The sequence below is a fragment of the Ambystoma mexicanum genome, chromosome 2q, assembly GCF_040938575.1.
Source record: "Ambystoma mexicanum isolate Mex_15411 chromosome 2q, UKY_AmexF1_1, whole genome shotgun sequence".
In the NCBI taxonomy this organism is placed as follows: Eukaryota; Metazoa; Chordata; class Amphibia; order Caudata; family Ambystomatidae; genus Ambystoma; species Ambystoma mexicanum.
Window position 1 is genome coordinate 985500159 of NC_090924.1, and position 18145 is coordinate 985518303.

The 18145-nt window shown below is 45.3% G+C and overlaps 1 protein-coding gene across 1 annotated transcript in view; it reads right to left on the bottom strand.

Annotated features, from left to right (window-relative positions):
* EGFR (epidermal growth factor receptor) overlaps positions 1–18145 on the bottom strand; it is an 810606-nt gene that overhangs the window by 71148 nt on the left and 721313 nt on the right. The window contains exon 16 of the mRNA XM_069648296.1: positions 13023–13061. Within this exon, the coding sequence (XP_069504397.1) occupies positions 13023–13061 (39 nt within the window). The remainder of the gene's footprint in view (positions 1–13022; positions 13062–18145) is intronic.

Below are 18145 nucleotides of genomic sequence, written 5' to 3' on the forward strand. Positions count from 1 at the left end.
TTTGAATTTGGCGCATTGTATCTGCAGACACAATTATTGACCACGTAACATCAATAATTTGATATGCCTGGGAAATTGTTTACCTGCTTCAGGGCATTGTTCTGCAGCGATAGACAATCTTTGGAATTTAGCCATCCCGCACCACAGGAGGGGTCGCCGGCATGTACTATGTACTGTAAGCATGGCATTGGAAGTATAGTATTTAATGACATTTGGCACAGACAAACCAGACATGCCTCCAAACTTCAGTGGCCAATCAATGGTAGTTTTGAAATCCCTCGTATTGAGTATTTAGAGTCAATTCTATTAAAGAGAAGGCTAGACCTGCAGCATTTGATGTTTTGCAGAATTGGAAAAAAGAAGCATTGCAGCAACTTAAAAGTAGAGAAAAACATGCGCACCGTCATAAGACTAACGCTGAAAAGGCATTATTGTATGATCAAGATAAACATTCTGAATCGACTAGGAATATGGATTGGGCTTTCTCACTTGGAATTCAGAAAATCTATCCTTCCAAAGACCTCCATGCTTCCGATGAATTCATAGACAAATTGTTAAATGAACGAAGGCCTGGTGCCTCTGCGCCACCTCCGTATGTTCCTCTTCCTGCTGCTTTACCTCTTCCTCCTGCTGTTCCTGCTCTACCTGCTGTTGTTCCCGTTGTTCCTGCTCCTCCTAATGTTCCCCTTCCACCGGCTCCGCCACCTTTTCTTATCGCACCAGTTACAGTACCTCCATTGAATTTGCCTGCTCCCTCTCTTCCAAGTGGTCCTGAGCTGCTTGTAGTCGATCGAGGTGCAAGGTCAAAGGTTGTCACTCGCAATACTGTACCACCAGAGAAGAAACATGATTTGATTGCATGGGCTAAGCATTGTATGGGGAGGGATGATCAAGCTAATGTTTTTGCCACACTTTGTAATATGGATAATTTTCCTGAGAAAAATGTTTTTATTGAAGGTTTAGGGGTTCATTTATGTGTAATGTGGGGGAAAATTAAATAATACAGATCTCCCGCAATGGTTAAGGGATCTAAATACTTTAGCGTTTTCTAGAGACACTGAGGAGAAAGTAAATGAGCATGTCGAGAGGTTATTTGGGTATAGAAAGGAGTTAGAAAAGTTGCAGAATGAGGATGACCAGGGGGAAAGTATGTATGTGCAGAAACGGTTCCTTCCTTGTCGTAAATCGATATCTGAGGAAGCACGAATTTGTACGAAGTACGCATTTAGATGGATTTCAGATATGTCGATAACTCCAGTTGATGTATATGACACATATAGTCAGCATATGCCAGAAATGCAGAGGAAAGTGATACAGGTAATGATAGAGTACCTACAGGATGATTGTGTAACAAGAAAGATTAGTTGTCCCACAGAGTTATTAAGTATATACAAGAGAGCTTTTTCACTTGACACTTCTTCGACTGCTTTAGCGCTCGACTTAGCTCTGTTGCTTAGTAAGCGTTCGGAGCCACCTACTTCTCAGTTGCCTATGAGAGAGGTTTCTCCGACATTTGTCCCAAAGGTTGAGATTGCGGCCGATGCTGCACGGGGTATAGTCGCTGTGGACATTCCTGCACATTATGTATCGCAGTTCGTTCACGTCCCGTTCTCAAGACAGGAAGTGAATACTATTAGACAATCTATTCCTGATATTAGGAAAAATCCGACAGGATTTTATAAAGAAATAGAGTCCATCTTGCAATCCTCAGTGTTCCCCTTAGGTGATATTGATTTGTTATTCCCTGTACTCCTGCCCGTAGATTTGTGGAAACAAGTTAGAACTATAGACAATGTGCCAGGATTTGGAGATACATGGGTAAATATAACTAGACTTGATGGAGAAAGACCAGCTGGTGAAAGGCCGCCTCAGGTGATATTAACCTTGACTGATAGAATCATTGCAAAATTGAAAACCATAATTCCAGAGAAAAGAATTATTTGGGACAAACTTACGGCCTGTGTCCAAGGAAAGTCTGAGGGTGCTACCAAGTTCTTTAATCGGTTCGAATAGTTATTAGCAGATTTAAGTGGACAAGACCTAGGCACAGAGTCTGGGAAAAGGTTATTTGTGGACACATTTGTGCGTGGATTGCTGTCTGACAACCAGTCACAAATGATGTCTTCTGAAAGCGCTTGGCAGGCGAAATCGCAATCAGAAGTACTGCACATGGCTCAGTACTACGAGAATCGTGTCAATAATGAAAAAGGTAGAGTTGAAAAACGAAAAGGTGATTTGAAGACTAAAGTGCTATTACAGTAAATTGTTAGAAGCCCCAGAGGGGGTAGTTCTCAGATTAGAGGTCAGTATGTCCCGCAGGGAATGTGCCCTTGGGTCCTGTGAACATTAACCAGTGCGCCTATTGTCGTCAAGAGGGTCATTGGTGTGCACAATGCCCCGTCCTTCGACAAAGGTCGAATAACACATTCGGGAATATGGGTAGACGATCCAGAGGTCGCCCGGAGGTAGGGGGCCCTGGTAGAGTTCAGTTTACACAGGATCCTCAGCAACCTTTTTCACAGGATAACAGATTTCGAGTGTGGACACCAGGAACATATTTGATCATCCTTCCGCTGCATATTTATCTGAAGAGTTTCCTTTTGATGACATTCTGTTTCGTTAGGATTGCCCGAAGCATGGTTTGGAACCTACACCTATTCCCGTCAATCAGAAAGGTCCCTACGTTGAAATGGTGGTGGGAAATAGGAAACATCAGTTTTTGATAGACAGTGGAGCATAGAAGTGTTCCATTGATCATTCGCGGGTTCCAAACATTCCACTGTCAGGCCAAACCAATGTTTCTGTAGGGTTTTCTGGCACGCCAGTTGTTTGTCCGGTTTCTTCGCCGGAACCCATTTCTTTAGGTCCCTTTACGGACCACTGTCCATTTCTGTTGACTTCAAATTGTAGAGAGAACTTGCTGGGGTTGAATCTGTTAAAAGAATTAAATGCAGTGATGTATTGTTCTTCTGATGGAGTGCGCTTGACGATTTCACCACAGCAATTTTGTGTCTCGCAATTCTTGACTAGACCTTTGCCGCCAGAATTCATTAATGTACCAGAGAGCTTATGGGCTGTTGACGACAATGATGTCGCTGTTTTACAGATTGAACCTGTTAAGATAGTTTTGAAACATGGAATTGAGCTGCCACGCATTCCCCAGTATAAGATTTCAGTTGAGGGCAAGCAAGCTTTGTAATGCATTGTTTCCAATGTTGTGCATCGCAGGGTGATTGAAGAAATTTCAGGAAGTTTGTGTAATAGTCCGATTTTACCCGTGTACAAGAAAGGCGATAATGCAATTCCATTCCGTTTCATAATTGATTTACGTGCCATTAATAAAGTCGTCGCTCCACAATTTCCAATTGTGCCTGATGTGACATCAATCTTAACCATGATTCCAGCTACAGCTACTTACTTTAGTGTGGTGGATCTAAAGAATGCTTTCTTTAGTATTTCTATACACAAGGATAGTAGATACTTGTTCACGTTCACCTTAGGGGGACGCTCGTTCACATTTACTCGTGCACTTCAAGGGTACACAGAGAGTCCTAGCATCTATAGTAGGGCTTTGAAAGACGAGCTTGATACCTTTGAATATCCCCCTACTTGTACATTGCTTCAATATGTTGATGACTTGCTTTTAGCTGCTGACTCTGAGAGCGCCTGTAAGGAGGGCACTGTGTTATTGCTTATCCATCTAGTTAAGCATGGTCACAAAGATTCGCTTGAAAAATTCCAATATTGTTGCCAGTCAAAGGAGGGAAGAAGATTGACACCTGAAAGAATAAAACACATTTCTGGCATGTCTGTCCCAAATACACAGAAGGAAGTTAGAGCCTTGATAGGTATGGCTTCTTACTGTAGGTTGTGGATCCCACATTTTTCACTAGTGATCAAACCGATGTTGGCTTTGACAAAGAACGGCATTTCTTTGCCATTGCCGTGGAACGCGGAACACCAGCAATCGTTTGACTTGCTTAAGACTGCAGTATGCTCTGCACCAGTTTTGGGCACACCAAACTATGAAAAGGCCTTTGTGTTGTTTGTGCATGAATGTGATGGATGTGCTTTGGCTGTATTAACGCAGGAACATGGAGGGAAGAATAGGCCGTGCGGTTACTTTTCTTCCGCCCTTGATCCTGTAGCATGCGCTTTGCCAAGATGTTTGCCAAGATGTTTGCGAGCTGTTGCTGCTGCTGCTGCTGCGTCTGTAAAACAGAGTGAGGGAATGGTCCTAGGCCATGATCTAACCCTGATGGTGCCTCACTCAACTGAACCCAAACGCAACACCTCACTTCTGCACTTCTGCACGGTTGACAAGATATGAATTGATCTTGTTTGCTCCTCACATTCAAATTAGGAGGTGTTGTGTTCTTAATCCGGCTGAACTCCTACCTTTCCCGCAAGCTACTACTTGCGGCGATGAAGAGTCACATGACTGTCTGTATACTACCGAACAAGAAACAAAGGGTAGAATTGATTTGAAAGACACTCCTTTGGATAATCCGCAAGGAGAGCTGTTCTGTGATGGCTCCTGCTTCAAACTTCCGGATGGTACATCCACAGCTGCTTATGCAATCACCACATTAAGCACGGTCGTGGAAACTAAGAGAATCACGCATAATTCTATGCAGGCCGCAGAGATTATAGCATTGACCCGAGCTTGCGAACTTTCCAAAGGGCTTGCAGTAAATATATATACTGATAGTCAGTATGCCTTTGGGGTGGTTCACAACTTTGGGAGACTTTGGTCAGAGAGAGGGTTCCTAACTTCACATGGCACTAAAATCCAACATGGCTCCCTAATAGTAAAACTACTCTCAGCACTTGCGCTCCCTACTCAGTTAACAGTTATGAAATGTGCAGCACATCGAAAGATTACAGATGACATAGGGAAAGGGAATGCTTTTGCTGATCAGATAGCTAGACAAACTGCTACCGATCCCCTTACGGAGATGTATGTTTCAAGGGAGACTGTAAATGTTTATGCAATGGATGAGGGTGTTGGGTCTGTATGGGATATCCAAGCTGTTGCCACGTTAGAAGAATCCATGAGGTGGGCTGAAGGCTTGGGGAAATTTGATGATGACGGGTGTTGGGTGGACATAGTTGAAGGGAAATGGCTACTCCCTGATGCGTATATAATGATGATGGTCGTCATGACCCATGGTCCTACGTATGTATGTGCCCAGAAGATGACAAAAATGTTAGAGAAATTTTGGGCAAATGACAAAATTTCGAAAATTGCCCAGTGCTACGTCCAGGATTGCATGATTTGCCTACAACACAATGTGGGAAAGGGGACAGTAACTCCAAGGTGAAGTTTTGGGCCACCCTCTGTACCCTTTGAAGTTATCCACTTTGACTTTATTGAAATGGAACAATGTGACAATAAAAAATATGTGCTGGTGGTCATCTGTGCTTTTAGTGAATGGGTTGAGGCTTTCCCTGTTAAAGATGCTACAGCCGTGACTACTGCAAAACCATGTTAAGGGAATACTTCTCGCGGTTCGGGCTACCAAGAGTTATCTGGTCGGACAATGGTCCACATTTTGTCGCTGCTGTAATTCTGCAGATATGTGCGGCATTACAAATTGACAAACGGTTCCATTCGGCCAGACATGCTCAGAGTGCCGGACTAGTAGAAAGACACAATGCTATCATCAAGAACAAGCTCGCTAAAACGTGTGCCGGCACCAAACTAAAATGGCCGGACGCCTTACCGATCGTGTTATTGTCCATGCATACAACCCCTCAAACTAAGACTGGGATCTCTCCATTTGAGGTGGTAATGGGGAGACCTGCCAATATTTGGAACCTTCCTAAATGCAATTCATTGAGAAATGTTGAAAATGTATTACTTTCAGATTATTGCAGCCAGTTGACTAAATACCTGTATTTGATTTACCACTAGGTACAAGAAGCCTTACCTGTGCGATACGAGGGCCCGGGCCACAGTATACGGCCTGGGAGTTGGGTGCTCATCAAGGCATTTGAGCGCTCTTCCTGCCTTGCTCCTCGCTGGCGTGGCCCGTTCCAGGTCCTTTTGGTCACCCAAACAGCGGTGCGGGTCTCTGGAAGAAAGAACTGGATCCACGCGTCCCACGTCAAGAAACTTCCTCACCGAGTGCCACACGTTACAGAAGAAACAGAACCCCTCGCTAATGCTGCAACCAACAATCCCAAAGCAGTGAATAGCGGCGAGAGTGTGTCGGAGAATCTCTCTGAGCCCGTGAGGCTTGGGGAAGCCGCCATTTTTTCTCCACACTCTCCAAATGTTTTGTATCCAGAAACTGCTGTTCCAAATTCGCATCTTCACTTGTCTCTGATACGTTGCTTCCAACGGGAAGTGACGATACATTGTTTACGGATCAATCAGTACCGGGAAAAGCAAGCTACAATCTGTGTCCAAGAAAATAGACTTATGGCACGGTTTTGCTCTGCATCTGATAGACTTACGGCACGGTTCGGCTGTGCATTTGAAGAAGAAAAGGATCATCGAGGGCTTGTTTCTGCCCAAATTTGAAAAAGGGGATTCTGTTGGCTAGGGTTGCGGAAGGACTAAGAAGTCGCGCGACCGGGAGGTCGCCAGCAACGAACATTGGGGCTATCCGTTTGAAGACTACAATGCCTGCTACTGCTTGTATGGGACTTGTAAATGAGGGAGTGACCAATCGGGACAATGGACAAAATGCCTGGGCCCCGAAAATGTATTGCTGTGTTTTTATAATGATATTTGGGTTTATAATAGTCACTGTCTTAGGATTGTGGTACCTTGAGGAAATGCACCCTTTAGAATATTTGTTGCCCACTGAAAATGTATCCGCTGTTCCTACTCCCTTTGTAAATTTGCATACTCTGTCCCCTAGGGACTCTCAGCATAGACAAAGGTACCACAATAATACTCTACTACTTATCATGAATGCTACGCATGCCATTTTTAATAAATCTAACTGTTGGGTCTGCTCACATTTACCACAACACAGGGATAAGGGGCTAGGTTGGTATATTCATCCTTTACCTTTGACAACTGCTTGCTATGCTTCTCTTAGAGCACTGTTCTTTGGCTGTTGGAATGACAGCATCTCAGGGAACTTTGATGGCACCAATTTGAATAGTTTTGAGAAACGTGTTTTGACTCCCCTGGGATGCTCGCTTTCGCAAACAGGAGTAAACCTAACGTTGCTTCTATTAGGCCTTCTGATAGACTGTCTCGTCCTTTCCAATCTTTGATTTCCTTTAAGATGGCTCCGATAGGCAATAAGGATGCCACGCCTCCTTCTTTCACTGTTAACCATAGCCCTGATTCAGATTCTTTTTGCATACAGAGGAATGGAATTCAATCAATGGGAGATTTTCTAGGTTGTGCCAAAGTTGCAAATTTGACTGGGGAAAACAGACCTTTGTATGTAGGCGAACCTGTCTACTTTATCTGCAGTCATGTAGCATTCCCATGGTTGCCCAGGGATTGTCAGGGAACCTGTTATTTAGGGATCCTGGTACCTGGGGTGTTTATAGCTAGTACAAAAGAAGTTTCAAAGGCTCATCCACGGCAGGACGAGAATGGTGACACCCCAGCACAAATCTTGGGAGATATAGCAAAATCAGTAGTGCCATTTTGGGGGCAAATAGCGAATTCTGAAGATATCAGAAAGCTAGCGAGAGTACTGGAGAGAACCATCAACCGGATCACAGACATACTCTATAATATGACGTTAGAACAGAAGACGATAAGAGTAGTAGCACTTCAAAACCGGATGGCATTAGATGTCATTCTGGCTGAACGTGGTGGAGTGTGTAAATTAGTGGGGTCCGCTTGCTGTGTTTTTGGCCAGATTCCTCCCCAACCATCTTCAAGGCAATACAGAATCTGCACGTCCTTAGTTCAGAAGTGCATGTTCCCGAGGGAAACTGGGATCTTAGCGCTTGGTTCTGGGACTTTTTGCGATCTTGGGGTTGGAAGGTACTTTCGATCTTGCTGAATATTTTGGGAATTCTGTTGTTTCTTTGCTGCTGTATTCAGTGTCTACCAATGCTAGGGGGATGGTACGCACAAGCAATAGGCTCGATAGGACATAAAGTGTATGCCCCAGATAAAACTTCCAAAGGCTATGTGTTGAAAGAAATTTTTGCGAATGACCTGATGGCAATAGATATTTCCGACAGCGATTCAGGGTGCATGGGCAATGATTCATGGAGTTATTTGCAAGGAGATCTGAAGTAGTTTTAGCACTTGGCATAGGCCAAAAGGAGGGTTTGTCAAATGAGAAATTATATTGTGCCTCCTATTGCAATTAATATATGTATATCGGCCTACGCCAAGCTGCTTATAAATCGCTTGCGAAGAAATCCGTGTTGCAAGGTCCTGACCTTTAAATCAATGTAAGCAGCCATTTTAGGTCAAACCGCCATTTTAGGTTTGCTTTATAAAGTCACCCTGTGAGTTAAAATGGTGGACGATGTTATTCCAAAATACAACATGGCCGTCTTGACCTCTGTATGTAGCTAATATGTAACTTGCCTCCAGGCCACTTGTTGAGGTCGTGAACTGAGACCTTGTCCTTCGTTGACCTGTGTGTAAAGGATTACTCGTGCAATGAAACGAATCCGCGAGCATACGTTAAGAACAATGTATCCAAATACTGAACGTAGAACACTTGTTTAACTACATTATATTAATGTTTGAGAAGACCTGCATGGAAAATCTCAGAATACACAGTTGCTGTATAGGCTTGTTGATATATGTATTAAAAGCAAACCAGTTATATGCGGATGTGCGAGACTTGGCATGAACCCTAGATCGGTGATGTATTAGTGAAATGTTAACCCGAAGTGGGGCTGGACATTATGCTCACAAAGAGTATAAAAAACCAATGCATTCTAATGTACAGCGTCTCTCACTGAACACACTGAACCACATTGGAGTTTGTTGTGTTGCACTGAGGGCCGATAGCTATCTGATTTTTTCTCTGTTCTTAGTAACTGGATTCAGTATAAAATAAAGTACTTTGTATGTTCCTTTGTAACCCGTGTTCGGTGTATTTCCTTTTGGGGTACTCAGCCTCGATATTTTTATTTTGTTTTCACACATGTCCACTCCTATATCCCACTCAGGCTTTTTCCTGATTTGTTTTTGGAATTGATAAGTGCTCTTCAAGAAAGCACATGGCACTTGCACAACTCTTTCCACTGTTCTTCATTCCTTTGTAATCTTTTCTTTCTTTTTTTTGGTTTTGTCGGTGGACCCCCTGGCTTTCTCTACTCTGTAACATTTTCTTGGTCCTCACTTCTACTTGGCTTTTCTGGGTTTTCTGTTTGATTCTTGGGCAGTTCACCTCTCATTTAGCTGACAGTGTCTCCCTCTTTTTTGGTTTGATTTTCATCATTTCCATTCCCTTTGCCATTCTCAAATGTTGTGGACGCTCTGCTGTCTTTGAACATACCTCACCCTTGAATTTCCCCTTGAAGAAGTTCCGAAAATGTGAGCTGGTGGAATGAAACATGTAGGGCTGGTTTTTGTATTGTTGGATCCTATTATTGTTATGTAATTATCTTTGAAGTGGGATGTATGTACTTATGGGATTGTGAATTAATGTATGAAATGTATTTATGTGTGATGTTCAAGTTACCCTGTAATTTTATGAAATTGTGCTATTACGAAGCAATTTGTAACTGTGTACAATATTTATTAAAATTAGATACATGATTATCTTGTGCTGGCAATCAATCAGTGCTGGGCATGAAAGAGTGAGGGTATAAGTCTGTTCTAGTGTATATAGGATAGGGCACACTCATCACTTTCCCCTACACCAGTGGTATTCAAACTTCTTCATGCCGAGCCCCCTTTGTGTAAAAATGTTGCTGCCGAGCTCGCCCTTGTGTAAAAATATTGCAATTGGGCCCCCAGATGCAATTTCTGCTTATATTTTCGATTAAAAGCAGCCATCATACTCTCTTTTGCAAGAGCCTCGCACCCCCTCTGGATACCCTTCAGGCCCCCAAGGAGAAGCAGCCGCAAAGTTTCAAGACTGTTGCCCTAGACCCTTCTCTGTGTATTATTCCGTGGTCCATAGTGGCCTGGCCACCCGGATTTGCTGATATCACAGGAGGTTCTTCAACCTAATGCTATAGTATCTGCCAGACCCATCGGCCACAGACCAGACCGTTCACATCTAGCAGCATGAACGCCTGATAGGTGCTTGGGTCCACTTATGCGCCGTGTTTCAATATTGGTACAATGATTCCATCTTTCATAGAATCAGCGAGGGCCCTTCAGGCATTTAAAGTCCATCCACCTTTTGAGAACTGGTGTTCACCAACTCACTGTAGCTTTGATTCGGTCATTGGCACATCGTTTGGGCCTGCTGCTTGGCTACGCTTCAGGGATTGGATTAGGTGTTCCACTTCTTTCCCTCCGGGGCTCCCCCAATCCCATGGGCCGCTGCAGTCTTCCTAGGTATGGCTTTCTTGAAGCTTTGCCTGTCTTGCTCTGCATAGATTCTTTGGGTGTGGTGTAACCAGACACCAGGGTCACCAGGTATATTCCTGCTTCCTGCTTGATAGGTGAGGTGTCTGCCAATCCTATTGCTACCAAGGCCCAAAAGGTCTGAGAGACATTTGGCCTCATTACGAGTCCGGCGGTAACTGCGGCGGTAAAACCACCTGGTTACCGCCGGACTCGTATTACCATTCCGCCTCCGTGATTCCCGGAATTACCGGGGCATTACAACCCCGGTTTTCTGGGAATCACGGAGGCAGAATGATGTTAATCCCCATTCCCATTGAGTCCTGTGGGACTCAATGGGAATGGGGATCATGGAAACACCGGCAGCATCTCGTAATGCTGCCGGTGTTTCCACGTCCGCCTGCAGGTGGGCGGTGTTAAACCCGCCAGGTCAGACCTGGCGGGAACATCACCTCCCGCCTGCAGGAGTTGGGATCAGGCGGTCCGGAAACAACAGTGGAGGCGGGTTTACCGCCACCGTTATTTCCGGACCGCCTGAGTTATAATGAGGCCCATTGTCTTAGCGTTACCCAGAAGTTGGTCTTTCATCGCTACTTTGAATTAGTGCATGTGTGCTCTTTCGCCTTCCGGGATTTTCTCCACTTTCAGGTTGAGATGTTCATCCATCTGGAAGTGCCGGGATCCGGGTTCACGCCATGCTTAGGCGGCTTCTTTTATGCTAGTTTCCTGTGCATGTCCTTCTGGGGGTCTGCCCAGTCTCTTGTCTCCCTCGCCATGTTCCAAAACAGCACCAACAGGCAGTGCCGGATTAAACCCTCTGGAGGCCCCCAGGCAGTCGAAATTTCGAGGGCCCCCTCGCAAATTATCTCCCAATACTTTTTACATTCACCAACCAACAATTTTAATGAACCAGTCATATTATACAAAACTAAACATGAACTAAACTTTAACAATTATTAATGTTATTATAAAAAACATTTAAAAAAAAAAATTAATAGATCAACAAAACTTTACATTTTCACTTTCCTCAATTGGTTGGTGGTGAAATCTGGGCACACACACACAATCCAAACTAAGCACTGGGGGCGCCAGGGCCCCTAAAAGGGGTGGGGCCCTTAGGCCAGTGCCTACTTGGCCTAATGGATAATCCGGCACTGCCCGCAGGAGCCCCTGCTATAAACCACCCACAGCACAGACCTCATGAGGGACATGTTGGGGCTTCCTTAAGTAGCATGCCCATTTTCACAGCAACATGTGAACTCACAATGAACATGTCACGTTGTTGTGAATACATTTCTCACTGTATTCGGGAGTCTGATGTCGTGATTGCTTTTTAGAGGTGCAACTCATCCCCTCAACAGGTAATAATGAGACAGAAAAAGAAAATGTGATCTGTCTCTGACTACAATATAGGCAGGCGCTGAGATAGCTCAGTGGGTTAAGAGTGTGCTGCTCAGATTTGTGTGTGGTTTGCTGGTCGTAGGATCAAAGGCTACCTCTGCCTTTTCTTTCTTCCAAGGATGGGTGATAATAATTGTATTTAAAACATGTTTTATGTACAGCGCTTTCGCAAATTCCCCCCAAAAAGTATGATAGTAGATTATACAGAATATATTCTAGTATGAGATGACACCCCTGTAACTGCATTCTGTGCCCTGGTGGCATTTCCAGTGGTTGGGCACGCGTGATAATGTACCATCTTTCTTTATGTGGGTACAATCCAAGGAAATGGCGCAGGAGTGATTTTCGAATTCACATTTCTTTTACCAGTTATTAAGATTGTATGGTATTACAAAGCCCTCTTTAACACACAATGGCTGGAGCAGTACCCGCACCAAATGTGTCAGAAACAAATAGACAGACAAGCAAGATGTGAGATATCCTTCATATTGTTACGTCATACGTATATCGCCTCACACCAATGCACAGACCGTGAAGCCACACTCGAGGAACCCCAGCGAGAGTGCCGTTGCTTCGAATTCATTCTTTAGATGAAACAGTTGCACAAACCTACACCCTTCCAAACGCGGCGGCTCACCTTGAAGCAGCTCTTTCAGAGCCCACATGTTCACAGATGTAACATGAGAAACATGTTTTGACTGTTTACAGAAACTAGACACGAGTTCCTTTCCCCAAGCAAAATGTGTCTTGTTCTCTCTCTATGTATCTGTCTATCTAGAATCTGTCAGTCTGCCCTACATCTGTCTGTCTGTCTATCTCTCTATCTATTTCTCTCTCTATCTCTCTGTCTATCTCTCTATCTATCTCTCTATCTAGCTATAATCTGTCTATCTCTTTATCTACCATCTGTCCATCTGTGATCTGCCATGCTATCTATAATAAATGTGTATGTCTCTATCTTTCACCTCTCTATTCATCTTTCTCTTTATCTATCATCTGTCCGTCTGTCTGTCTATATTAATTCACATCTTTTTCTATCATGCAACCTTTCACCAATCCTCCGCCCGCCCGCTTATTCCTGGAAATTGCGTGCATTTATTTTCCATAATTTATGTACAATAGACAAAGCACATTAAATAGATATTAAAATTACCTTAAATCAGGACAGCCTTCCAAACCTGGTCCAGTACACCTGGAAAGCAATACAGGCACAATTAAAACGACACTTGTTTTCATTTAATTTCATTAAAAAAAACATAATGAATTTCTATAAGCATTTAGTGCAGCAGACATTTGAAAGCAATAATACACATTGTTTGGTGCCTGTGCAAGTGTCTGAGACAGTGCCCCTGTGATGGCCCTTTAAGGCTTGTACCTGCCAGCGTTCATGTGTCCCTTTAGTTTGCGCTTCAGGGTGACCCCTCCATCATTTGGGGTCCCTTCGCTCTCATCACACAGCATACTGTGATCAGATTTTGATCATCTGTCTTTCCCGGATGATGGAGGTCGTGGAGATTTCACAGGCAAAGCAGCTGTGCCTGGACAATCTATGAAATTGCCTCAGGTCCTCCATGTCTGGGTGCAGTGAGGTAACACTGCACCCGTGTGCTAGAACTCCATGCGGTAATGCCCGGGTGTGGTCGACTTTGGGACATTCTGGCAGACGTGCCTGATTTTGCTGTGCTAGCAAAAACTAGACCTCACCCAGAATGCTGGAGGCGGACGGGTTGCAGTGGCGCCTGCCAGTCCAACAAAGAGGTTCTCAATGGCAGAACCCAACAGGGCTCCCAGCATTCTACTAAAGCACGTGTAAACGGCCGCTACACAGCACTCCTTCACTGCTATGAAACCTTAAGCTCCGCCCATGCCACACTGGCAAGCCAAGCACTGGCCTTAGGACAGCAGTGGATGGTGCTCCGTATGTTTCAATGGGATAAGTATCGTGACGTCAGTCCAGACCTTCCAATCTCCTGATTTCACTCTCAGCTGCTAACCGTGGACAGATCTCGCTTCTTGTTGTTCTGTGTTGCCTGACCAACTCTTGAACTCACTTCCCATCACAGTCCAAAGTATTCAAAGTCACTTAACCTTCAAAAAATATCTCAAGACACAGATTACTCGTAATTTATTTCTTCATGGACCAGCTGTCTGTTGGCTACCAGGTACTTGGCCACCTCTTAGGGTGATAGCCATGCTCTGAAAATGTAATAATTTAACAGCCTAACTTTGATTGTAATCTTTGGTGGCATAATGCTAGAGAACGATTTGGTTGACTTGTTTCATTGGAGCCATGTGTTCTGCCCCAGCACTATACATGTTACTCTTGTATGAGGCGTCGATGTGTGATGCCATGATGCAAGAACACAGCTAATGCACATATATACTGCCTCCATTTAATTGCTTTGGAGTCGTCATGCAATGGTTTCATTGGCGGAAACGAGTCGTGGTCATCTGCTCCATTGCACATTATGCTTCTTCCCCAAGAACATTCACGGGGGTTCCACTGTCCCCACGTTCCATGTGACATGCCGCATCCCGGGCATACAGCTCTACAGAGCATCTTTCTGGCAGAACAAAGACGCCAGCATTTGAGAGACACATTGCGCATTCTACCTAAAGACCCACTTTCATTCATTCTGACCCAAACAAATGCAGCTTAAATACATGGGGCACCACAAAGGGGTCCAAGGAACTCATTGGTCCTCTCAGGTCACCACCAAACTTAGCTTCTGGAGAATTGAGCACACAGTTTTGGCACTTGACCTGGGCAAATTGCCACAGCAGCCTTTAAATGGTTAGTCTCACCTTTCCGAGACTGAACTGTGGTAGGCAAATCGTGAACCAGATTGGTCACACCCAGCAAATGATCGATTATCAGGATCAGATTTGCATGGGATTACAGCCTCTAAGGATATGGGCGTTTGGCTCTTTTTGCTCCTTCTTGATGCTTGGCGCCATAGCGACCCTCTGGAAAACACACATTGATACACAAGCAGCTCTAGTGTTGTTAGACCTTGCTAAAGGAAAAGCATCCGGCCACACTGATACAGGCCTGGAAACCTGACGCCATAGCGCCCCTCTGGAAAACACACATTGATACACAAGCAGCTCTAGTGTTGTTAGACTTTGCTAAAGGAAAAGCATCCAGCCACACTGATACAAGCCTGGAAACCCGACGCCATACTGCCCCTCTGGAAAACACACATTGATACACAAGCAGCTCTACTGGTGTTAGACCTTGCTAAAGGAAAAGCATCCAGCCACACTGATAAAGGCCGGGAAACCTGACGCCATAGCGCCCCTCTGGAAAACACACATTGATACACAAGCAGCTCTAGAGGTGTTATACCTTGCTAAAGGAAAAGCATCCGGCCACACTGATACAGGCCTGGAAACCCAACGCCATAGCGCCCCTCTGGAAAACACACATTGATACACAAGCAGCTCTAGAGGTGTTAGACCTTGCTAAAGGAAAAGCATCCAGCCACACTGATACAGGCCTGGAAACCCGACGCCATACTGCCCCTCTGGAAAACACACATTGATACACAAGCAGCTCTACAGGTGTTAGACCTTGCTAAAGCAAAAGCATCCGGCCACACTGATACAAGCCTGGAAACCCGACGCCATACTGCCCCTCTGGAAAACACACATTGATACACAAGCAGCTCTAGAGGTGTTAGACCTTGCTAAAGGAAAAGCATCCAGCCACACTGATAAAGGCCGGGAAACCTGACGCCATAGCGCCCCTCTGGAAAACACACATTGATACACAAGCAGCTCTAGAGGTGTTAGACCTTGCTAAAGGAAAAGCATCCCGCCACACTGATAAAGGCCGGGAAACCTGACGCCATAGCGCCCCTCTGGAAAACACACATTGATACACAAGCAGCTCTAGTGTTGTTAGACCTTGCTAAAGGAAAAGCATCCGGCCACACTGATAAAGGCCGGGAAACCTGACGCCATAGCGCCCCTCTGGAAAACACACATTGATACACAAGCAGCTCTACTGGTGTTAGACCTTGATAAAGGAAAAGCATCCAGCCACACTGATACAGGCCTGGAAACCCGACGCCATACTGCCCCTCTGGAAAACACACATTGATACACAAGCAGCTCTACAGGTGTTAGACCTTGCTAAAGGAAAAGCATCCGGCCACACTGATACAAGCCTGGAAACCCGACGCCATACTGCCCCTCTGGAAAACACACATTGATACACAAGCAGCTCTAGTGTTGTTAGACCTTGCTAAAGGAAAAGCATCCAGCCACACTGATAAAGGCCGGGAAACCTGACGCCATAGCGCCCCTCTGGAAAACACACATTGATACACAAGCAGCTCTAGAGGTGTTAGACCTTGCTAAAGGAAAAGCATCCCGCCACACTGATAAAGGCCGGGAAACCTGACGCCATAGCGCCCCTCTGGAAAACACACATTGATACACAAGCAGCTCTAGTGTTGTTAGACCTTGCTAAAGGAAAAGCATCCGGCCACACTGATAAAGGCCGGGAAACCTGACGCCATAGCGCCCCTCTGGAAAACACACATTGATACACAAGCAGCTCTAGTGTTGTTAGACCTTGCTAAAGGAAAAGCATCCGGCCACACTGATACAAGCCTGGAAACCCGCCGCCATACTGCCCCTCTGGAAAACACACATTGATACACAAGCAGCTCTACTGGTGTTAGACCTTGCTAAAGGAAAAGCATCCGGCCACACTGATACAAGCCTGGAAACCCGACGCCATACTGCCCCTCTGGAAAACACACATTGATACACAAGCAGCTCTACAGGTGTTAGACCTTGCTAAAGGAAAAGCATCCGGCCACACTGATAGAAGCCTGGAAACCTGACGCCATAGCGCCCCTCTGGAAAACACACATTGATAAACAAGCAGCTCTAGAGGTGTTAGACCTTGCTAAAGGAAAAGCATCCGGCCACACTGATACAAGCCTGGAAACCCGACGCCATACTGCCCCTCTGGAAAACACACATTGATACACAAGCAGCTCTAGTGTTGTTAGACCTTGCTAAAGGAAAAGCATCCAGCCACACTGATAAAGGCCGGGAAACCTGACGCCATAGCGCCCCTCTGGAAAACACACATTGATACACAAGCAGCTCTACAGGTGTTAGACCTTGCTAAAGGAAAAGCATCCGGCCACACTGATACAGGCCTGGAAACCTGACGCCATAGCGCCCCTCTGGAAAACACACGTTGATACACAAGCAGCTCTAGAGGTGTTAGACCTTGCTAAAGGAAAAGCATCCGGCCACACTGATACAAGCCTGGAAACCCGACGCCATACTGCCCCTCTGGAAAACACACATTGATACACAAGCAGCTCTAGTGTTGTTAGACCTTGCTAAAGGAAAAGCATCCAGCCACACTGATAAAGGCCGGGAAACCTGACGCCATAGCGCCCCTCTGGAAAACACACATTGATACACAAGCAGCTCTAGAGGTGTTAGACCTTGCTAAAGGAAAAGCATCCGGCCACACTGATAAAGGCCGGGAAACCTGACGCCATAGCGCCCCTCTGGAAAACACACATTGATACACAAGCAGCTCTACTGGTGTTAGACCTTGCTAAAGGAAAAGCATCCGGCCACACTGATACAAGCCTGGAAACCCGACGCCATACTGCCCCTCTGGAAAACACACATTGATACACAAGCAGCTCTACTGGTGTTAGACCTTGCTAAAGGAAAAGCATCCGGCCACACTGATACAAGCCTGGAAACCCGACGCCATACTGCCCCTCTGGAAAACACACATTGATACACAAGCAGCTCTACAGGTGTTAGACCTTGCTAAAGGAAAAGCATCCGGCCACACTGATAGAAGCCTGGAAACCTGACGCCATAGCGCCCCTCTGGAAAACACACATTGATACACAAGCAGCTCTAGTGTTGTTAGACCTTGCTAAAGGAAAAGCATCCAGCCACACTGATAAAGGCCGGGAAACCTGACGCCATAGCGCCCCTCTGGAAAACACACATTGATACACAAGCAGCTCTACAGGTGTTAGACCTTGCTAAAGGAAAAGCATCCGGCCACACTGATACAGGCCTGGAAACCTGACGCCATAGCGCCCCTCTGGAAAACACACGTTGATACACAAGCAGCTCTAGAGGTGTTAGACCTTGCTAAAGGAAAAGCATCCGGCCACACTGATACAAGCCTGGAAACCCGACGCCATACTGCCCCTCTGGAAAACACACATTGATACACAAGCAGCTCTAGTGTTGTTAGACCTTGCTAAAGGAAAA